Source organism: Phalangium opilio, unplaced genomic scaffold, assembly GCF_054372755.1.
Source record: "Phalangium opilio isolate 3A_F unplaced genomic scaffold, DU_Popi_V2 ptg000105l_1, whole genome shotgun sequence".
Classification (NCBI taxonomy): Eukaryota; Metazoa; Arthropoda; class Arachnida; order Opiliones; family Phalangiidae; genus Phalangium; species Phalangium opilio.
In genome coordinates, this window is record NW_028324207.1 from 4,391,379 (window position 1) to 4,410,881 (window position 19,503).

At 38.3% G+C, this 19,503-nt stretch overlaps 1 protein-coding gene across 1 annotated transcript in view; it reads left to right on the top strand.

Annotated features, from left to right (window-relative positions):
- Positions 1-19,503, top strand: part of LOC149627437 (fibroblast growth factor receptor-like 1) — a 140,066-nt gene that overhangs the window by 107,487 nt on the left and 13,076 nt on the right. The window contains exon 4 of the mRNA XM_089852147.1: positions 14,075-14,285. Within this exon, the coding sequence (XP_089708273.1) occupies positions 14,075-14,285 (211 nt within the window). The remainder of the gene's footprint in view (positions 1-14,074; positions 14,286-19,503) is intronic.

Genomic DNA, 19,503 nt, shown 5'->3' on the forward strand with positions numbered 1-19,503 from the left:
ATCGTCGCAGTGAGACAAAATAGCAAATCGAAATGTTCGTGAAGGATAGCGCAGTATTTTTGTTTTATCTTCTTAAATATAATTGAAGTGTGGATAGGGTTTTTTGTTGTCGACGAGGGTAGAAAAATTAACAACTGTAATAACGGCATCTATCGGTGATATGTGAATATAAAGCATTGTCATGTGACTATCTGCCGTATAAGTGAGGTAACTGTTCTGTTTACTTGTTACTATTTTTTTAATGGTTCCAGAGAAACCGATCGTCTACTAGTTGATACCCCCGCTTATTTTCGACTGACCTATCATAACACGTGAAAAGTTATACACAATTTATATGCGTATTTTAGTAGATCTAAACGCCCAGACGTCTTGAGAAACTGAGATACTTGTAGAGAGCTTCGCGGAAAACCTTAAAAATACACCATCAATATTTTCGTTCCATCGTTATATTTTGACTTAACCACTACCAGCTTCCCGAATTTCTAACGAGATCCAAGAATATGATATACATCTAGTAAGAAAGTCAACTCTGATCAAAACGTATTTTCTTACAATATTTTACCCTTTGGAATAGCGGGATGGAGAAGAGAGCTTCTAGTTTAAAGTCAAGAACTCTCATAACCGCAGGCTTGGTTTCTTACCGGGTTTTTTTCTCCACTTTCCTAGCAAATATGGTATTTTTCTTACACCGCACGAATCAGCGGAGCGGTAAATTTGATAGGAAAGGTGGTTCGAGCGCTTTAAAATCATTTCTGCCCTCTCGTTTTTTAACGGTTCTCTAGCTTCGAAGCGGATAAGATTGTGGGATGGATTGGACGGTGTGTGTGTGAGAGAGAGTAAGTCGTTTCAGTGGAGAGACGGGAGAGAAACTGTGTAAAATGGAGTAAAGAAAAACTACAAATAGGGAAAAATATGACGTCTAGTACATGGGATACTGTTACTGAAAGTATATATTATGCTAATAGATATAAACGTCAACCATTACCAAAAATCGAGGGGGTAGACACCTGAGAACTCAGGTGTACAATATGTCTTGAACTCAATGTACTTTCAAAGATGAACTGTGAGTTCCGAAGGCTTTGCACTCAATGCACTATCAAAGCTGAACTATTTTGATCTCAGGTGTACACAGAGATCCAGAGCGTCTACCCCCTCGCCAAAACTTGCCTCTTCGATAATGGTAAACTAGTAAAAATCCCGTACTTCTTTACTAACAGCAGAAGTGAGATGAGACTAGAAGTGAAGGGCTCTAGCATTGATAGTAGATCCTGGCACTAGTGAACAAATTTGAGGATTTTATGCCGCTTCCCACGTGCCTACACTACTGAGAAAAAATTGGTCGAGTTCCAAAAACATTTCCTACCCCCTTCCCCTCAACCTAAAGCCGCGGAACAAGGCTAGTTCGACGGAATCTAGTTCGGTCGTCTCCCACCGCGAGCGTCTCACGTTTTGGAGGGAAAATTCTGAAACCGCCACCAGAGGGCCAACCGTTGGTTTGTTATCAAGAATATTCACTTTCGACGAGTGAAGAATTTGGTTAGCTCAGTACTTCTGGTCTCATCTCACTTCTGCTAACAGTTATACTAAATCAGCTTGGTGAATCCGTATGAAATATTTTTATCGATAATGTTATTTTATTTAAAATTAAGTTGTCAAAAATTTAATATTCAATGAAACGAAGCTTTATTGGCAGTGGCGTAACCTTTGGCCTCGCAGATCCCGCGACGTGGGGGGTTTCGCAAGCCTTCGAAAGACGCACTTCTGTGAGCCTGCCCCATACCCTCACTAATGTGGGCAGGGTTGCCAGAGGTTAGGTTAAACCTGTGAAAGTCAGTGAATTTCGAAATGGACCAAAAGGTTCCGGAAAAAGTCAGGGAATTTGACTTTATCTCCAAGAATTTAAAATATAGTATATTATTTCAACTACGTTTCAGCGAGGTCGCATTTGACTAGACACAAAAATTGCGGACCTCGCTTCGCTCGCTCAGAATTTTTTTCATTAACATTTCATATATTCCAATATTAACTGAATTGTTTATATATATTGTAAATAACAAAAATTTGTTCGTATTCTAAATTGTGCGTAAACAATATTTGGAATTTCCAGGTTGATATTTTATGCGGTGTTTTCCTATCACCTAAAATACCTCAGGTCCCACATGGAAGTCTGTAATCTCTGAAAAACCTTATAAACAAAGTAAAATTAGCTAAACACGGCCCTTTTCTATAGCTTAATTTCTGGTTACTTCTAAAATTATTAGTCACTGTTTTCACTTAATTTTAGTGCTTGAGAACGAGGCCTGAGATGATTTGTTAAAAGAGATAAAAAGTAATTTTATCATTGACAAGTGTTTGACTAAATAGGTCAGAAAGAACCTGGACAAGTCAGGGAATTTTATTTTAAGAATTTCGTGGCAATACTGGTTTAGCGCAAATAATGGGGTGCATTTGACGTTGTTTATCCACTGTTTCTTGGGTGTTTATCAAAATTGTCTTAGGTGTAACTGATATAAACCAGATGGCTCAGACAAATTCGATACACTGACATCAGAAACATTGTATAATCAATTAACCAAGTTCGTACAAGTGTTTCAAACATGTGCATACATAAAAAAGTGTAAACTTTCAAACAGAATTTTGACATCGCAGTTCAAAGGGTTCAAGAGATACAACCTTAGACAGAAATTTAAAACTAGAAATCTATGAAATCAAAAAATTGAACTATTTCGATTTAATTTTGTCCGAAACATTTTGAAGGTGATCAAAAGTGAACAACTGTATGTCATCAATTAATGATAAAAATGGAATTATTTTGAAAAACGGAAATTTTCACAAATAATATTAATCTGTGACGTTCACCACCTCGACAAGTACCTCTAGACACGGAAATAAAGTTCACTTAATTAACGGAACTCTTGCCCTCCGAGCTTTGTACTATGGGCAACGAAAGCGTTTCTTTTGCATTGCCTTAGATTACGATGGGTGCCCACGGCGACAATTACACGGGACTAGGGTTAAGGCAAAAAATGAAAAAGAGATAGGGCAAGACCACCTTGGAGCGAATAGTTGACCGAGAAGAAACCCCGTGGAATGAACCGCTAGCAGCGAATATCGTGGTCGACCTTCCAGCTGAAACCAAGCGCTCGATTAAGAGGATTAATCGGTAGCGGATTTTTAATCGCGAGTCCCTCGTAGCGGAAAGTGCCGATATCAGCTCAGGGCCATCAAAATTGATCGCTCTCATTCCCCTTCTTCGCTAGAAGCATCCCTATCTTTCTACTTAGCAAAAACGTAGATCCCTCAATACACCTACGCCCGTAGGGCCGGCTGAACTCGGTCCACCACAGTAAGGACGGCGAGAAAACGAGCCCCGGTGTCGAGATATAATGTCGAAAGAGATTGGGAGGGTGTCGCCATTTCACCAAGGGTGAATAATAGCGGAATTAGGCACCAGGGCCTTGGTTAACAAGTAGACTCTACACTTATATGTTTCCCCCTTTTATCCCGTACTTTTATTGGACTATTCATCCGCACTCCCAACCCAAACGTATCTAGCCTAACGATTTTTTCTCGTGAAGCTACGATTGGTAGGAAATGCGCCGCGCGATATCAAAAGTTATCGAGTCAGTTTTTGATACCAAAACTCAACAGATCCTATAATGGATGCGGTTATCGGCGCGGGTAGATAAGAACGCGTCACCTTTGCCCGCTGGCATTAAAAAAGGTAAAAAAGGCGACAGGGACCGAAAGTGACATCTACTATCGATCGCTAACAAGACGTTATTAGATTTCATCAGCGGTTTTTTTAAAGGCCTCGCGGCAAATTACAAGCCAATCGAATCAAAGTTTCTAAACGAGGTAAACCGGTTTCCACCGCCAAGGGCATTCATTGCAAAAGAGGGGATGCAACGAACAAGGAGAGAAAAGAGACGATGAGATATTTTTGCGAAACCTCTTTGAGAGTTGCCCTGGATATACATAGTATAATTTGGTAAATATTCTCGGTATAGAATTCCAAAATAATCACCTTGCAAAGCAGTGTATCTTATAAAAGAAAAAAATGTATTTTTAGTATATATTTTAGGAGCAAATTTTGTATTCAACGCAACAGAAGCACTATGTTCCTAACCTAAAATATTCTTGGAACATGAATTGTGTATTTGTTTAAAAACGTTATCACTTTTATAGTTATGGTTCGAATCAGGTTGAAATTTAAACCATCGTAAATTCTGGCTCTCGCTCTCTCTCTCTCTCACTCTCTTTTTCTCTATCTTTCTCTCTCTCACACACTCTCTCTCTCACTCTCACTCTCACTCTCTCATTTTTCTCTCTCTCACACACTCTCACTCTCTTTCTCTCTCTCTCATTCTTTCTCTCTCACACACTCTCACTCTCTCTCTCTCTCTCTCTCATTCTTTCTCTCTCTCACTCTCTTTCTCTCTCTCACTATCTTTCTCTCTCTCACTCTCTCTCTCTCTCTCTCTCAAGTGAACGAAAGCTTAGAATATGAAACCTAAGCTTTCACCCGAATCTTAATTTCACTAAAAAAAGCGTTCGAGCCCATCTCCGAGAGTATTCTTTCGCTTCCATAAATTAATCTTCTTATCTTTTTTATAGCGAAACGGTTAGTAAAAAATTAAAGAGACGATTTAGGGCGACTGCGCCGAAATTGCGCGTGTATTATTTCGCGAGTAATCCCCAAGGTTTCGGCCGGCATAGAATCTTCTTAGTTCTTCTTATTGTTCTTAAGCTAGGAAATAACGAAAGGCGTATAAAAAAGAAAAACGCTTTAACTACGATAGAATAGAGAGAAGTTGAGGGAAGGGAGGGGGGAGAGGAAACGAACGAGATGCGGTAGGCTTATCGAATCCTCAAGCAGGCTCTTTTGGGCTCCTGATAAACGACCCCCGTAATAAATCTTCATTAGAAGGGCAACAATAATATTGCGGTTCCATATATATCCTCTTCTCCCCCCACTCTTTATACAAGTAAAAGGCGCGGTAGTAGAGGAAAACGCGGCGGTTAAAAGGGCAACTGGAAAAAGGGCCCTTTTCATCCCTCGGATAAGACCCAGGAATCCCCGTACCTCCTTTCCCCGACATTCAGATTATCAGGCTTATAGAAGAAGAGAAGACCGCCGCGTAGAATGTAAAAAAGGTCACGGGCGAATGCCGCGAAAAGGGTGGCGGGACCTTAGTGGACCAGTCGCTTCGGGGTCTACAACGGCCTATCACGCTCGCCTTAAAAGGAAAGAGAGCGCATCGAAAAGGGGATTTAGTCGGATGCTTCTATGGGCGCAATACGCGAAAAAGGGAGTCGCGAAGAACAAGTCCGAAACTGCGGCTCACTTTCTCCTTCTCCCAAGTTCAGCTCGCAAATCCCAAGAGCTTCTTCTTCCATTTGTTTCCGGGAAAAAGCCTCCTCCATCGAAATTCCTTCGATAACGTCGCGCGTATACCACCCTGATACTTTTCTATCTCCGATACCACCATGCCTAAGCAGAATTCTATAGCGATCAGGCTGTACGCTTTTGAATCAAGCAAATGATCATTGAACCCATTAACATTAATTAGGAATCGGGCGGGACTTTGCGGGATAGCTTTCTCGCCAGTTTTTTTTAAAGACTACCGAAAGAATAAGAGTTGCATCGGCGCCCGTGTTTCGAAACCCTTCGGATAGAAAAAAAGAAAATAAGGCCGGGGGATTGCGGAGTGGGAAAGAAGAACTCCCATCCTCTCTCTTCTGCCACATGACAATTGCTTTTTTCGTCTGTTAATTAAACTTTTGTTTCATGCCTTCTTCCTTCTACGGTCTTACTCCACCCTCTCTTTAGTTCCCTTTTGTTTGGGCTTCTAACTCTTGCCGAGTAATTTTCTTCAAAGTTGTTCCGTCCACCTCTCCCTTTCTATAGCAAAGTAACTTGGAGATGATCTATAGAAGCCAGCCAGAGTGAGTAACCTTTTTTCCTTTCGTTCTTTCGGTGAGAGCGGATGAGGAAAGCCTTGATATTCTCGACCCTTTCTACTTGCTTTTTTTTACGAGGTAGGGGACTTCTAGTTCGGCCTCTGGGCATATAAAACACCCTGGCCTTTACCCTCCGTTTTAGGCTCTACCCTTCCCCCAAGAAGAAGAAGAAAGGATCATTAAGAAAAGTTCCATTAAAATGTACTGGGACCTCTACTGGTCCCTCGCTCCCTTAACGTTGACATCTTTCGAGGTATAGCCCTTTCTATACTCTATAGTTTTCCGTTCTCGACAAACAAACGAAAGCTATAGCAAATTGAAGCATTTGGGATTTATGGAAACACAAAAATTGTAGGTATAAATAAAAACCACTTGAAAAAGGCTTTTTGAAGCCGGGGGGTTTCTCCTTGCAATATCAATAGAATTAAATAACATAGTTTATTCCATGAAACCCTTTATCTACAATTTAAACCAATTTATTAAGATATATTTGTATAATTATCTGAAATTCGGTATAAGGAGAAAACATGCATTTATTACGGAAGTTCTTCGCAAAGTTATACAAATGCGACTTATGTTTTGCCCAATTGTAAATAAGTAACACATCCTTACAAGTGAACATGTAAGATGGTTTTTTGATTCCAAGGAATTTTATTTCGACCAATTTCTACAGGGTGTTTCTGAAAAGTCCATCACAAATTAAGGGGCGTGTTTATGGGACCAAACTGAGCGGAAAGTACCAAAGAACATGGGGTGTACAACATTTTGTTACGGAGATATGGCCTTCCAAACATTCGCCCCTAAAACAAGGAAATATCCAAAAATGAGGAGTAACACTTAAGACCGACTAACCAGCTTGTTTAAAATTACTAGACAATTTCAATAGCCTTTAATCGAACAATTGATTTCTACCTTTACTAATCAGAAGCGTATAAATGAGTAGAAGTATGCCTACGGTGGTAATGTAAAATTAATCCCAAGTGACATGATGTTTCAAGATCTTCCCAGCACCAAGTAAAATGGTTCTGATTGAAGGGACTTTTATTAGCACAGCGTAAACAACGTTATTTTCAGGAATTAGTCCAAATGTCCACGGGCGGCATTACAAAAACGAGGCAGTCTTTCGAATGATACTTGGACATGTTGGAAGATCCCTGGCTTGTTCCTGTTATCTCAAACCGTAAAAAGCTACGCAAATCTTCATCATCACGGACAACACTCTTGTACGTTAGGTATGACCTTGAGAAAACCTAAAAGGACATCTCGAATGTATTTGAAAAACCCATCTCCAATTAAGGGGCGTGTTGTTTGTTTCCAACAGAGTAAACTCGCCCAGAGAACAATTACAATGCAGAGCCACGTTTCGGCGTTAATGGCCCACAAAGGTGGTCCCAAAAACAAGAACAAACTTTAATTTGTTTCGTTCAGTAAGTGTTTCATGTGTCATAGATAAAACGCCATGATTAATGCACGAAGAAAATGAATTTATTGACAAGTTTTAACATTTAATTGCAACTAGTTACAAAAATTGTTCAAAGTGTTCACCACCCGCGTTAAGGCACACATTAGCACGTCTTACAAATGATTCCCTTACACGTTGAAAAATGCCTGGAGTTTCGCGAATTGTTTGACAGCCGTGAATTATTCGTCGACGTAGCTCTTCAACATCGGGCACTTCAGTCTGATAAACTAAGTCTTTCAGGTGGCCCCAAAGAAAGAAATCACAAGGGTTCAGATCGGGTGATCGAGCAGGCCACTCCACAGGTCCACCTCGACCTAACCACCGCAAAGGGAAGGTCGCGTTAAGATAATTTCGGACCGCGATGCTGAAATGTGGTGGTGCACCATCGTGCATGAACCACATTCTGTTTACCAAACCTAAGGGTACGTCTTCGAGTAGTTCCGGTAAATCGTCCCGTAAGAACTGCAAGTAAGCCACACCGTTTAACCTGGGCTCTAGGAAATTTGGCCCAATTAAATTGTCACCCACAATACCACACCACACGTTTAAACTGAATTGTACTTGGTGACTTCTAACGCAAGTTGCGTGGGGGTTTAGCTGGGACCATTGATGTTTATTATGTAAGTTAATAATACCATCCCGTGAAAAGTTAGCTTCGTCAGTAACCAACAAATCCCGTGGGAAATCGATATCGTTTACTTTAGCCAGAAACCACTGACAAAACGCCGTGCGTCGTGGGTAGTCCGCTGGATTCAAACCTTGAACTTTTTGAACATGGAAAGGATGAAACCGGTGGCTTCTGAGGATTTTCCACACGAGCGTGTGGTTTACGCCTAATCGGCGACCAACTTGGCGGGTACTTGATTCAGGCTCGTCCTCGAAAATGGTGAGAACTTCGTCTTCTACGGCCTCTGGGATGGCTCTCGCTCTAGGTTGAGGTCCAGCCGGTTGGATTCGTCCATCTTGCCTCAAACGTCTGTCCACAGCCTCGAACGTCAGTCGATTTGGTAGTCGCCTCTGCGGAAATCTTTCCTGATACAAGCGTGCAGCTGCAGCGGCATTCCCCTCGGCTAGTCCATACATTAGGTGCATATCCGCATATTCGGCATTTGTGAAGAAAGGCATTGTAACAGACTTCGTTGAATTATGAGTTTAATAAAACAAACACATGTACGTGAAACCTCTTTTATTCCTTTCTTAAAAAACATAGTGCTCTGTTTTAGTGCTCTGTTTTTTAAGAATAGGCGAAGTTCTCACTATTTTCGAGGACGATCCAAAAACAAGCAGCCGCCAATTGGTTTGCTGATTAAGAAAAAACCACACGCAACTTGCGTTAGAATTCACAAAGTACAATTCAGCTTAAACGTGTGGTGTAGTATTGTGGGTGACAATTTAATTGGGCCATATTTCCTAGAGCCCAGGTTAAACCGTGTGGCTTACTTGTAGTTCTTACGGGACGATTTACCAGAACTACTCGAAGACGTACCCTTAGGTTTAATAAACAGAATGTGGTTCATGCACGATGGTGCACCACCACATTTCAGCATCGCGGTCCGAAAACTTGTCAATAACATTTTCTTTGTGCATTAATCATGGCGTTTTATCTATGACACATGAAATACTTACTGAACGAAACAAATTAAAGTTTGTTCTTGTTTTTGGGACCACCTTTGTGGGCCATTAACGCCGAAACGTGGCTCTGCATTGTAATTGTTCTCTGGGCGAGTTTACTCTGTTGGAAACAAACAACACGCCCCTTAATTGGAGATGGGTTTTTCAAATACATTCGAGATGTCCTTTTAGGTTTTCTCAAGGTCATACCTAACGTACAAGAGTGTTGTCCGTGATGATGAAGATTTGCGTAGCTTTTTACGGTTTGAGATAACAGGAACAAGCCAGGGATCTTCCAACATGTCCAAGTATCATTCGAAAGACTGCCTCGTTTTTGTAATGCCGCCCGTGGACATTTGGACTAATTCCTGAAAATAACGTTGTTTACGCTGTGCTAATAAAAGTCCCTTCAATCAGAACCATTTTACTTGGTGCTGGGAAGATCTTGAAACATCATGTCACTTGGGATTAATTTTACATTACCACCGTAGGCATACTTCTACTCATTTATACGCTTCTGATTAGTAAAGGTAGAAATCAATTGTTCGATTAAAGGCTATTGAAATTGTCTAGTAATTTTAAACAAGCTGGTTAGTCGGTCTTAAGTGTTACTCCTCATTTTTGGATATTTCCTTGTTTTAGGGGCGAATGTTTGGAAGGCCATATCTCCGTAACAAAATGTTGTACACCCCATGTTCTTTGGTACTTTCCGCTCAGTTTGGTCCCATAAACACGCCCCTTAATTTGTGATGGACTTTTCAGAAACACCCTGTATATTTAGCTTTGAATTAATCGACCAAAATATTTAAAGTAAAATATAGTTTTATAACCTATGGAAAATAAGACTCCTAGAGGCAGTGAGATAAATTTCAAGACCAAAAATGACTTAAAACAACCAAAGTAATACATTACTTTCATAATACATAATACCAATTTCGAATATGAGCCATATTAACCGTTTTTTTGACTCGAAATTGATCTGAAAATATCGCTACATCGTTTTCAAATATCACGTCACACTTATGCGGAAAACACTGCGGCTTTAGTTCTTCGAAGCTGTCTACCTGCACTGCATAATAGTTCCAGCAATTTGATATCAAGCCAAAAGTTCACTGATTCTACCGTATAAGTTTTATTTAACATCGAGGCTGAACACGGCAAAGAGCTTTTAAGCATGCATCCTCTAAAGTCTCCAAGGGGAAAGAAATTTGAATGAGAAATTCTCCAGGAAATCCTTCTGCTTTTGAATAGAATTCCTAGAACGTACCCGTTAGTGTGTTTGTGTATGAATATAGTGCGGACACAATAGAGCGGATAGTTTCCATGAAATCGTTGCATTCCGTTTTGTCACATAGAACCTTCTTTTGTTAATTAAGTACTTTTAAAATATGGTCCTCAAAGGATTTTTACCTGATGTATTCTAGGAAAACTGTCTCTTTCGTCAGACGTGAGATGTTTTTCTCAAACATACGCAAACACCAGAGGTAAAGAGCAACTTGACCAGCTAGTTAAATGCTGTTTATGCAATGAAGTGTCCAAGCGTCTGGGGAACCTGTTTAATAGTGACTGGTTATTGAAAGGGCAGAAAATAAGAAAATTTAAAATATTGAAGAATAACTCTATCGAAAGGTATCATCCTTGGCAAACTGGGATCATTTTTGTTTATAATATTTTTACCTTCACATTGTAATGAATAGAGGAACCTCGAAAAAAGTCATGAAAAATGTTATGAATATTTAAGACCCTTATGGCATATGATATTCAAAACGTCCAACTTTTTGACTCAGCTTGATGGGCCAACTCGAGTTGAATAAACTAGTTGGATCGTGTGAATAGAAGCTGGATGAGTCGAGTCACCAAAAAAGTTGGCTAGGAAAAATTGGATTAGTGATCCCATTTTTGCTGACTCAACTTTTTAATTTCATTTCTCCAGCCAATCAAAATGAATTACAAAAAATCATTTTTCGCGGATTATTTCGTGGGTGCCAAGGTAGATGGCGCTTTAAAAGTTCCATTTGGCGGTAAAAGTTTAGTCGTGTGAATAGGAAGGATTTATTTCACTTTTCCCTTCAAAAGTTGGGCAAGTTGATACAACTTTTTGACCCATCGAGCTGAGTCAAAAAGTTGGATCGTCTGAAAGACCCTTCAGTTGATAAAGAAGGTTGTCTTCGATATTGAGTTGAAGGCATTTTAATATCTGGAACTTAATTTACGACAATCATTTTCCGCCTTTATTTAATTTAAGACACTTCCTACAAAAGAAGTGTAGACGACCTTGCTTCCGAGACCTAAAGGGCCATACGATGAAATGATCGAGTGTTGAACGATACCCGTTGGTTTGAAGTACATAAGCTTTAAAATCATATGATTTTATTGTGGGATGCGATTATACTTTATTTGAAACAACATTAACAGGAAAATATAAAATGACAAGATTTCCTTCTGTCTTTGTTGTGAATTTACAATAAATGTCTAATTCCAGCAACGCTAGCGATGAACTCGAGGCATTTTTTTATGAAGACTCAGTAGTAATACCAAAGCAAGGACCACTTTTAAATTCCGCGTCTAAGAACGAAAAATAGAGTAATATAATGCGATTTATAACAGGGCCATTATAAAAACTCACGACACTCTGAAGGGATTGATGGATAAATCTCCGTCAAAGTCTTCAAAAATTTTCTTTATTTTTTAAAGAAAGGGGGTAGGGCTTTGTTTACGTTACTTATAAGAGAAGGCCAGAAATAAGGGTAGGAAGATATCGGTGGTTAGACAAGGACGGGTGGAAAATAGAAGACTTTATAGCTTCCCTGAACGAAAAAAAAAACTGCCTTCGTAAAGAAAGCTTATGCTAGTTACCCGCTCCGGTTATGACTGACACTTCTAAATCCAAACAGCTCAAAACGTCCAAGTCAGGGGCTAAGACGCGCCAACCTTGTTCCTTTATGGAAATTACATATTGGAATCGATTTTTCTTTAAGAACGAGAACGAGAGAGTGGGTTTAACGTTAAGGTCTACAAAGAAAAAATGCATCTAAAACAAACAAGTAGTTATGATAAAAAGGATTTCTTCGGAAAGTCGTATTTATATAAGACAAGGCTTAAAAAAGAAGTATCGAGATTATTAAGATAAAAACTAGTACAGTACTGTGTAGCTCCATTTTTTACTTTAGTTTTGATTATCTCATTGCGATAAATATGAAACGCTACACCTAGTATTCACAACACCATCTTCGGAGTAAAAAGGATTCACTAATTTAGTGTCTCCCAAACGGAAACATTTTAGTCGTATTAGTACAAATACAATTTAGAAATTATTTCAAGAAATTAAAAATCGACATTGAAATATGTGTCAAAAATTCGAAACTTTAGAAAACACCGAATTCTTTACCCAAAGCGAAAGGTCCATTTATAGTACTGATAAGAGACAACTATAGATTCTAGACCCCGTAAACATACTGCTCATATCCCTCTCGCTGCATTGCAATTGGATAGACACTTCTACGAAGCTAGTTGCTCAAATTTTTATGTAGAAGATGGCATTCAAATCTAGAATTTTATCTGAACATTCATCATTGTAATCGTCAGGGATAGGATTCAAGTAATGTTATACCAGAAGTAAATTAGAACTCCATGGATGTGAGTTACGAATTTACGGTTTTCGTTTGAGTTACGGCACGTGTAGTTTAAAAGCGATACTTCAAAATAGTCTAATTGTGAATTTTATGGCCATTCTGCTACTTTCTGGTATATTTTTCAGGCGTCTGCTTTATCAACTGCTTGGCTTTAGAGGCGTACAGCAAAAACACCATTTTTAGAGATAATTGCTTACCATTTTTACGTTTACTTTCGGTTTTCAGTCTTTACCTTCTTCATCACTTGTTTCTCAACTGGTTCCTTCGTCAAAATTTCAGAGATTTGTACTTGTTTTATTAGTTATTATGTTATAATGAAGGAGAAATAAATATAAACTATTTGAAAATCCATAATTTTTAAGACAACTAATATAGTATTATCAGAAATGGATTAATGTTATAAGAACGTTAGACCATAGCTTATAGCCTCTACTGCCATCCTCGGATTCCTCGCATACATCATTGAGAAATCTCGTCTGCTTATATTATGGCTCCACCCACTAACATTGTGTAGAGCGACTTCTAATGGTCAAAAATATAATTCTTATCTCTATTTTACTGGTTAAATAGTTCGTTCGGAAATTGCTTCAGTGGTAATAAGCAAAGGGGAAAAAAATTCGATATAATTCCCGATTTAGTGGAATTAAGTTCTTATGTTAAAGAATATATTTAATTGATGTCTCTTTCGTACGTTCGTAGTACATTCATTATATGTGGTATTACTATCATGCTTTAATAATTGTGATGGCCTCGTATATTACCTGAGAACAGAATTCAAGTTATTGAGCTGAATCTTTTTTATGATTCCATCTTATCTTTTCCATATTTTTAGACTGACCTTCAGACATCAAAATGGGGGTGGAAGAAATCATACGAAAGCTTATTTAGAGTAAAATGCTATATTTTCGACGGAAAAAAATAGTATGATTAATGTCAGACGTACGGCTTCATTTAAATCTAGAAATAAGAATGACTCATTTCATGAGTATTTTTTATATCAGTACGTGGAGTTGCACTTAACTAAAACCAAAGAGCAACGCTTGATTTTTAGCAATTTTTGTGACACCTTACAGAACCTAACCAAAGGGGGTTCAAATAAAACGTCATTGTAGGTTGATGCGTTTATCTAAACAAGGTCTGTTTGTTAATGCGTCACATAAATATTGATAAAATCACGCTTTGTCGCCAAGTTGTTTAATTTATTTAACATTTTTGGCATTGTAAATCGTTGATATCCATGACGTGTTTCTTTTATCGTTTGGTAAAAGGTCCGACATTCTTCACGCATATTAATTTTCCGTTACAAGTTATGTGCATTTATATCAAAACAATGCTCTCTTTCACACTGTATTTTACCAAGACAGTGAATTTTGTGGCTAATTGTTCTATATATTTTTCATTGCAGGTGTCTTGGATTCGTCGGAAACCCTTCCATATATTGACCGTTGGTGTCGAAGTATATTCGAGTGACGAACGATATCAGGCTATTCACATGGAGCAGACCAGTGACTGGACACTTCAGATCAAATACGTTCAACAAAAGGACGCCGGTATATACGAGTGCCAAGTCAGCTCCGATCCGAAAATCAGCTATTTTGTCAACTTAACAGTTTTGGGTGAGTTCCATGTTTCGTTATATCAGCTACAATTTCGAGGTTCTTACGATACAAATGTTTTTTTAAATGCAGTAAGGGCTACAATAAATAGGAGTAAGGCTGTGCAAATAGTACTTTCTAAAGTATTCGTTGAAAACCAAATAGTAGTATTTTTGGGAGCCATCTTTCGTCTCGGAATAGGAAAATGACCAAATGTAAAAATTAACACCTAAAAATGCCTCATTTTAATCAAAATTTGGCTTGATATCAAAATATCCCTGCTCGCTTTTCAGTGTATGTTATCATTCTTTTTGTTTAATTACCTAATTGAAATAAGCAGTTTCTACAGACAGAGTGCTACCAGAAGTCTATGTTGCTACTAGGTATACTGCCGTGACGTGGGAAAAATATAGTTCAGTATAATTAGCTTCGTACCGACTTGTTCATAATACAGAAACCCTTAAAACTCTATTATGGTTTATACTTGTCTCTGAACTTCTAAAGAGGTCCAGCCATAGCCTCCTAGATCACGCGACTAGGTGAACGCAGGCAATATTAACAAGGCGACCCAAGGGCTAGTAATAGTAGCCACATCGTACGAGTGAATAGCCCCTCTATACCCTACCCTAATGAGTGGATAACCCCTCTATACTTTACCCTAATGAGTGAATAGCGATATCTTTTACAATGCTTAAATAAATTACCGTGCATAAAATCAGAGTGAATAGCCCCTCGATGCCCTACCCTAAACGGCGATAGAATTATTACCCGTATTAATTTACTTATGCCGTAATTGTAATATTCCGGCGAATCGAAGAACAGGTAGTTTTAGTGATTATCCTCTCGATGAGTTTACAACATAGACTTATGCCGATGCACACTTATCGCGTCTCATAAATTTCTAACATGAACTTATGGTCAGAAGAGTTTGAAAGAGAAAGAATTCGGTAAAACACCCAATAATTGTAATATCCCGGTGCCTTAAGACCATTCTAAAAAGAACGTCAGTAAATACTTGCTTTTGCTTACAAAATTTCCCTCGATTTCTTTGAATGTTGAAAGAGGGGAGCGTGAAACTCTTATTGTCGACGGGTAAGAGGAATTTTTAAGGGAGGGTATATGGCTTAACCTAACTATCATAATTTCCTTCCTTTTAAAATACACGAACGAAAAATATCACCTCACCACAATTCTCTCCCATTCACTCTCCCTTCAATGACGATCGAAAAATTTTATACTGTCTAAGGCAGTTCTCTTTCACGCCACCACCACCAACAGGCCAGGTGAAACTAAGACCCTCATCGTAGATGTTCATCATACGATGTGGCTAAAGAATAGCTACATCTGAAATTTCAGGCTGCGTCATCTAGGAGGTCATAAGCCTCCTAATTGTTTATCCGCAATTGAATAGTCGGTTTTTCGAACCTCATTATTTCGTATTCTTGAATTTTGAAAATCATGCGATTTGTCGGTGCGAATAGCAACACTTAATTTTGACCTAATTTTTTGTCCGACAAAATAGTTACGAACAGTCTGTACGGCCCTAACAGCCTGATGTTTCATGAGAAATTCAAACTACCATTTTGAAATTTTAGAAGTATCATATTTTCCAATTATTTATAGTGTAGAAAAATTCGTCGATTTTTTCTCTAACGTGTTCTTTGTTATGCAGGAAAATGTGTAAGGGATTTATAGACGCTAGTAAAGTAATTAAATACGGAATCATAAATACCTTAGTTAAAGAAACCAAATGAAATAATGACATCGGTCACAAGCTAGAAAACTGGCATAGACATAGTTCAGCAAATTTTTTCGAGCTACACTAAACGTTTGTGTTGGGATATTTTAAGGAACAGAAATGATTTGATTCCATGCGAAGTAGAGGTATTTGTAGCTTCTTGTTTTATTACCCGAAAGGTGCCTTAAAGGGAGGGTGAAGTGGAAAATCAAGTGATTTTTTATCGATTCTTCTACATATTATAAGACCGGTTTGCGTAGTGAAACATCGAGGAAATATCTCCGAATGATTTTAAAACTTCAATTTGGTTGACATTTTATGGGTAATTTGATATAAGGACCTTTGACCAATCGCCTAACGCCCTGCCTTCTTGTTAGTAAAGTTCTCGTGGCACGCAACAAGCTAAATGAAATGTATTGCGAGATTTGATAAAATTTGCGCGCTATGTCATAATCGTGTTGCAAGATGTAGAGCCTGCAAGTGCAATTTTGTTAACAGGAAGGTAGGGCGTTATGCGATTGATCAGAGGTCCTTATTTCAAATTATCCTTAATATCTGAACCTAATTTGAATTTTAAAATCATTTGGAGGTATTTCCTGAATGTTTCACCATGCAGACTGGTCTATAATTAGAGCAAGAATCGATAAAAAAATCACTTAATTTTCCACTTCACCCTCCCTTTAAAGAATACGTTTAAGTTTTTTTTACGGTTTATTTTATTGTCAACAGTGTAGGTCAGTGGCACACCATTATTAAAATTGTGTATAAATTTTTAACAGAAAGTACGTAGTGTCAGTCCACAAAACAAAATGGATACGAGTCGTTTTTCTTCAAATATGTAAAGACACTCAATACGAAGAGACGAGTCTAAAATGAGAAAAGGCAAAGCTGCTTTATTAAAATGTATGGGGTGTGAAGTTGGCGAGTGTTAAAATGAAGAAAAACTTGACCCCCGTTCGCGTCGCTGATTTTACTCACAAGCGAATGCTAACACTCGGAGCAAAGGTCCAAAATAAAAGTCCGAGTGGAAAATACGCAATAATTCTCTTTCTTCTCAAAGTCAAAATCGAAAAGAAGTTCATAGAGGAAAGGGCTATGCGTGGGTGTCCGTGGCCTAGAAAGAGAAGGAAAGCGCGCCAAGGCAGATCCATTTTCAAAATTTAAATTGCAGAGGAACGTTGCCCCTTCCCCTTTTTGGCTGGTGCTTCATGAATAATTCAGACCGAAAAACACGAACCAGTATCCAAATTCTTCGACTCGCTTTTCTTATCCCTAGCAATTTCGGATATTTTTTTCTCTCTCTCAGAGTTATAACCCTGACTCTATAAAAGTCTTTCACTGGGTATCAATAACAGATGAGAGATGATTCTCTGACTACGACGCTAATCATCTTCGTATAGTGATACAAATGTTCGATGTAAAACAGTGAGCTTCTAAATATATTTTAAATTCTAACAAAGGTCTCAAAAACTATAACCTGAGAATGTGAAAGAGTGCTTCAAATATTTATCCATTAGTCGATATTTCTTAATAATGACCCACGTTCGGCTCAGTGCATTCAAATATTTATCCATTAGTCGACATTTCCAATGGTTGTATGAGCTTCTCAATAATGACACACGTTCGGCTCAGTGCATTTTCGATTGTTATATTTGCATTTCTAGAACGAAAACAACCGTGGGGCAAGTTTTGTACATATTTACATTATAGACTGTCTTTGGCACCATAATAATATCTTAATTAAAACTGTTAAAAATTTATTTTCCTTATTTTTCCGACCTTCAAATATGTTGCTAATTCTCCGAGGCATGTGTAGCGAATTCTTCGAGCTGTCTTTATCCTATTCTTCGAGCTGGCTTTATCCAATTCTACGCGATATGTATATCCAATTCTTCGAGATGTCTCTATCCAATTCTTCGAGATGTCTCTATCCAATTCTTCGAGATGTCTCTATCCAATTCTTCGAGATGTCTCTATCCAATTCTTCGAGATGTCTCTATCCAATTCTTCGAGATTTCTCTATCCAATTCTTCGAGATGTCTCTATCCAATTCCTCGAGATGTCTCTATCCAATTCTTCGAGATATCTCTATCCAATTCTTCTAAATGTCTCTATCCAATTCTTCGAGATGTCTCTATCCAATTCTTCGAGATGTCTCTATCCAATTCTTCGAGATGTCTCTATCCAATTCTTCGAGATGTCTCTATCCAATTCTTCGAGATGTCTCTATCCAATTCTTCGAGATGTCTCTATCCAATTCTTCGAGATGTCTCTATCCAATTCTTCGAGATATCTCTATCCAATTCTTCTAAATGTCTCTATCCAATTCTTCGAGATGTCTCTATCCAATTCTTCGAGATGTCTCTATCCAATTCTTCGAGATGTCTCTATCCAATTCTTCGAGATGTCTATCCAATTCTTCGAGATGTCTCTATCCAATTCTTCGCGATGTCTCTATCCAATTCTTCGCGATGTCTCTATCCAATTTTTGGACATATCTCTATCCAATTTTTGGAGATATCTCTACCCAATTCTTCGAAATATCCTTATCCAATTCTTCGAGATATCCTTATCCAATTCTTCGAAATATCTTTATCCAATTCTTCGAGATGTCTTTATCCAATTCTTCGAGATGTCTTTATCCAATTCTTCGAGATATCCTTATCCAATTCTTCTAGATGTTTCATGAATTACATGCTCTGAATGTGGCGAGTTCTACAATTTATGATTAGATTTCAAGTTTCGCCACTCTATACTTTTTGCAACGAAGAAATGTTTCTTTTACCGTTATCATAGTAATATCGAGATTCGATGTAAAATTGACGACGTGCCAATGCAATAGTACGTTTACCAAAATGGATTTCTTTCGTTACTCAAAAGTTCTTCAGTCGTTAAGAGAAATTTGGAATAGATAAAAATGTAAAAAAGGTTCTCGTGTGAGAAGTCTATTAGAGTCAGCATCGTCGAAGCATATGCGGCCACGAGGAATCAATCCTTACTATACTTTTTAATGCCCTGATAAATCTGAGAGCGAGAGACGGGCACCAAAAAAGGAACTCGACAAAAGAAAGGGCCAAATTCTCCCCAACACTCCGTCATCATTTTCAATTTCTAAGAAGAAAATTTATAGGCTAACGACTCCTTTCCTTAACTTACTACTCGAATCAGTCGCGAAAGAAAAAAAGCGAGATCCATATAACACGATATAACCTCGGCACTCGCGTAGAAAGATCGAAATTGAAAAACGATCGAACGATCTAATATAATTTTTCCAAAGGAAGGCGGAAAAAAAATCAAATAAAGGTTTTTGTGTAAAAATATATATATAAGAAAGTAGGGAAGTGTTTCCTACTAAAAAGAGTTATTGAATTTTTTTGGGTGTGTGAGGAGAGCAATATCCAGGAAATGCTGGAATATTCGATTCCAGCCTTAGTGGATGTATATGGGAGTATTAAATGGGTACTTGGACGAACCAACGCTATGGATATTTTTTTAGTTCGA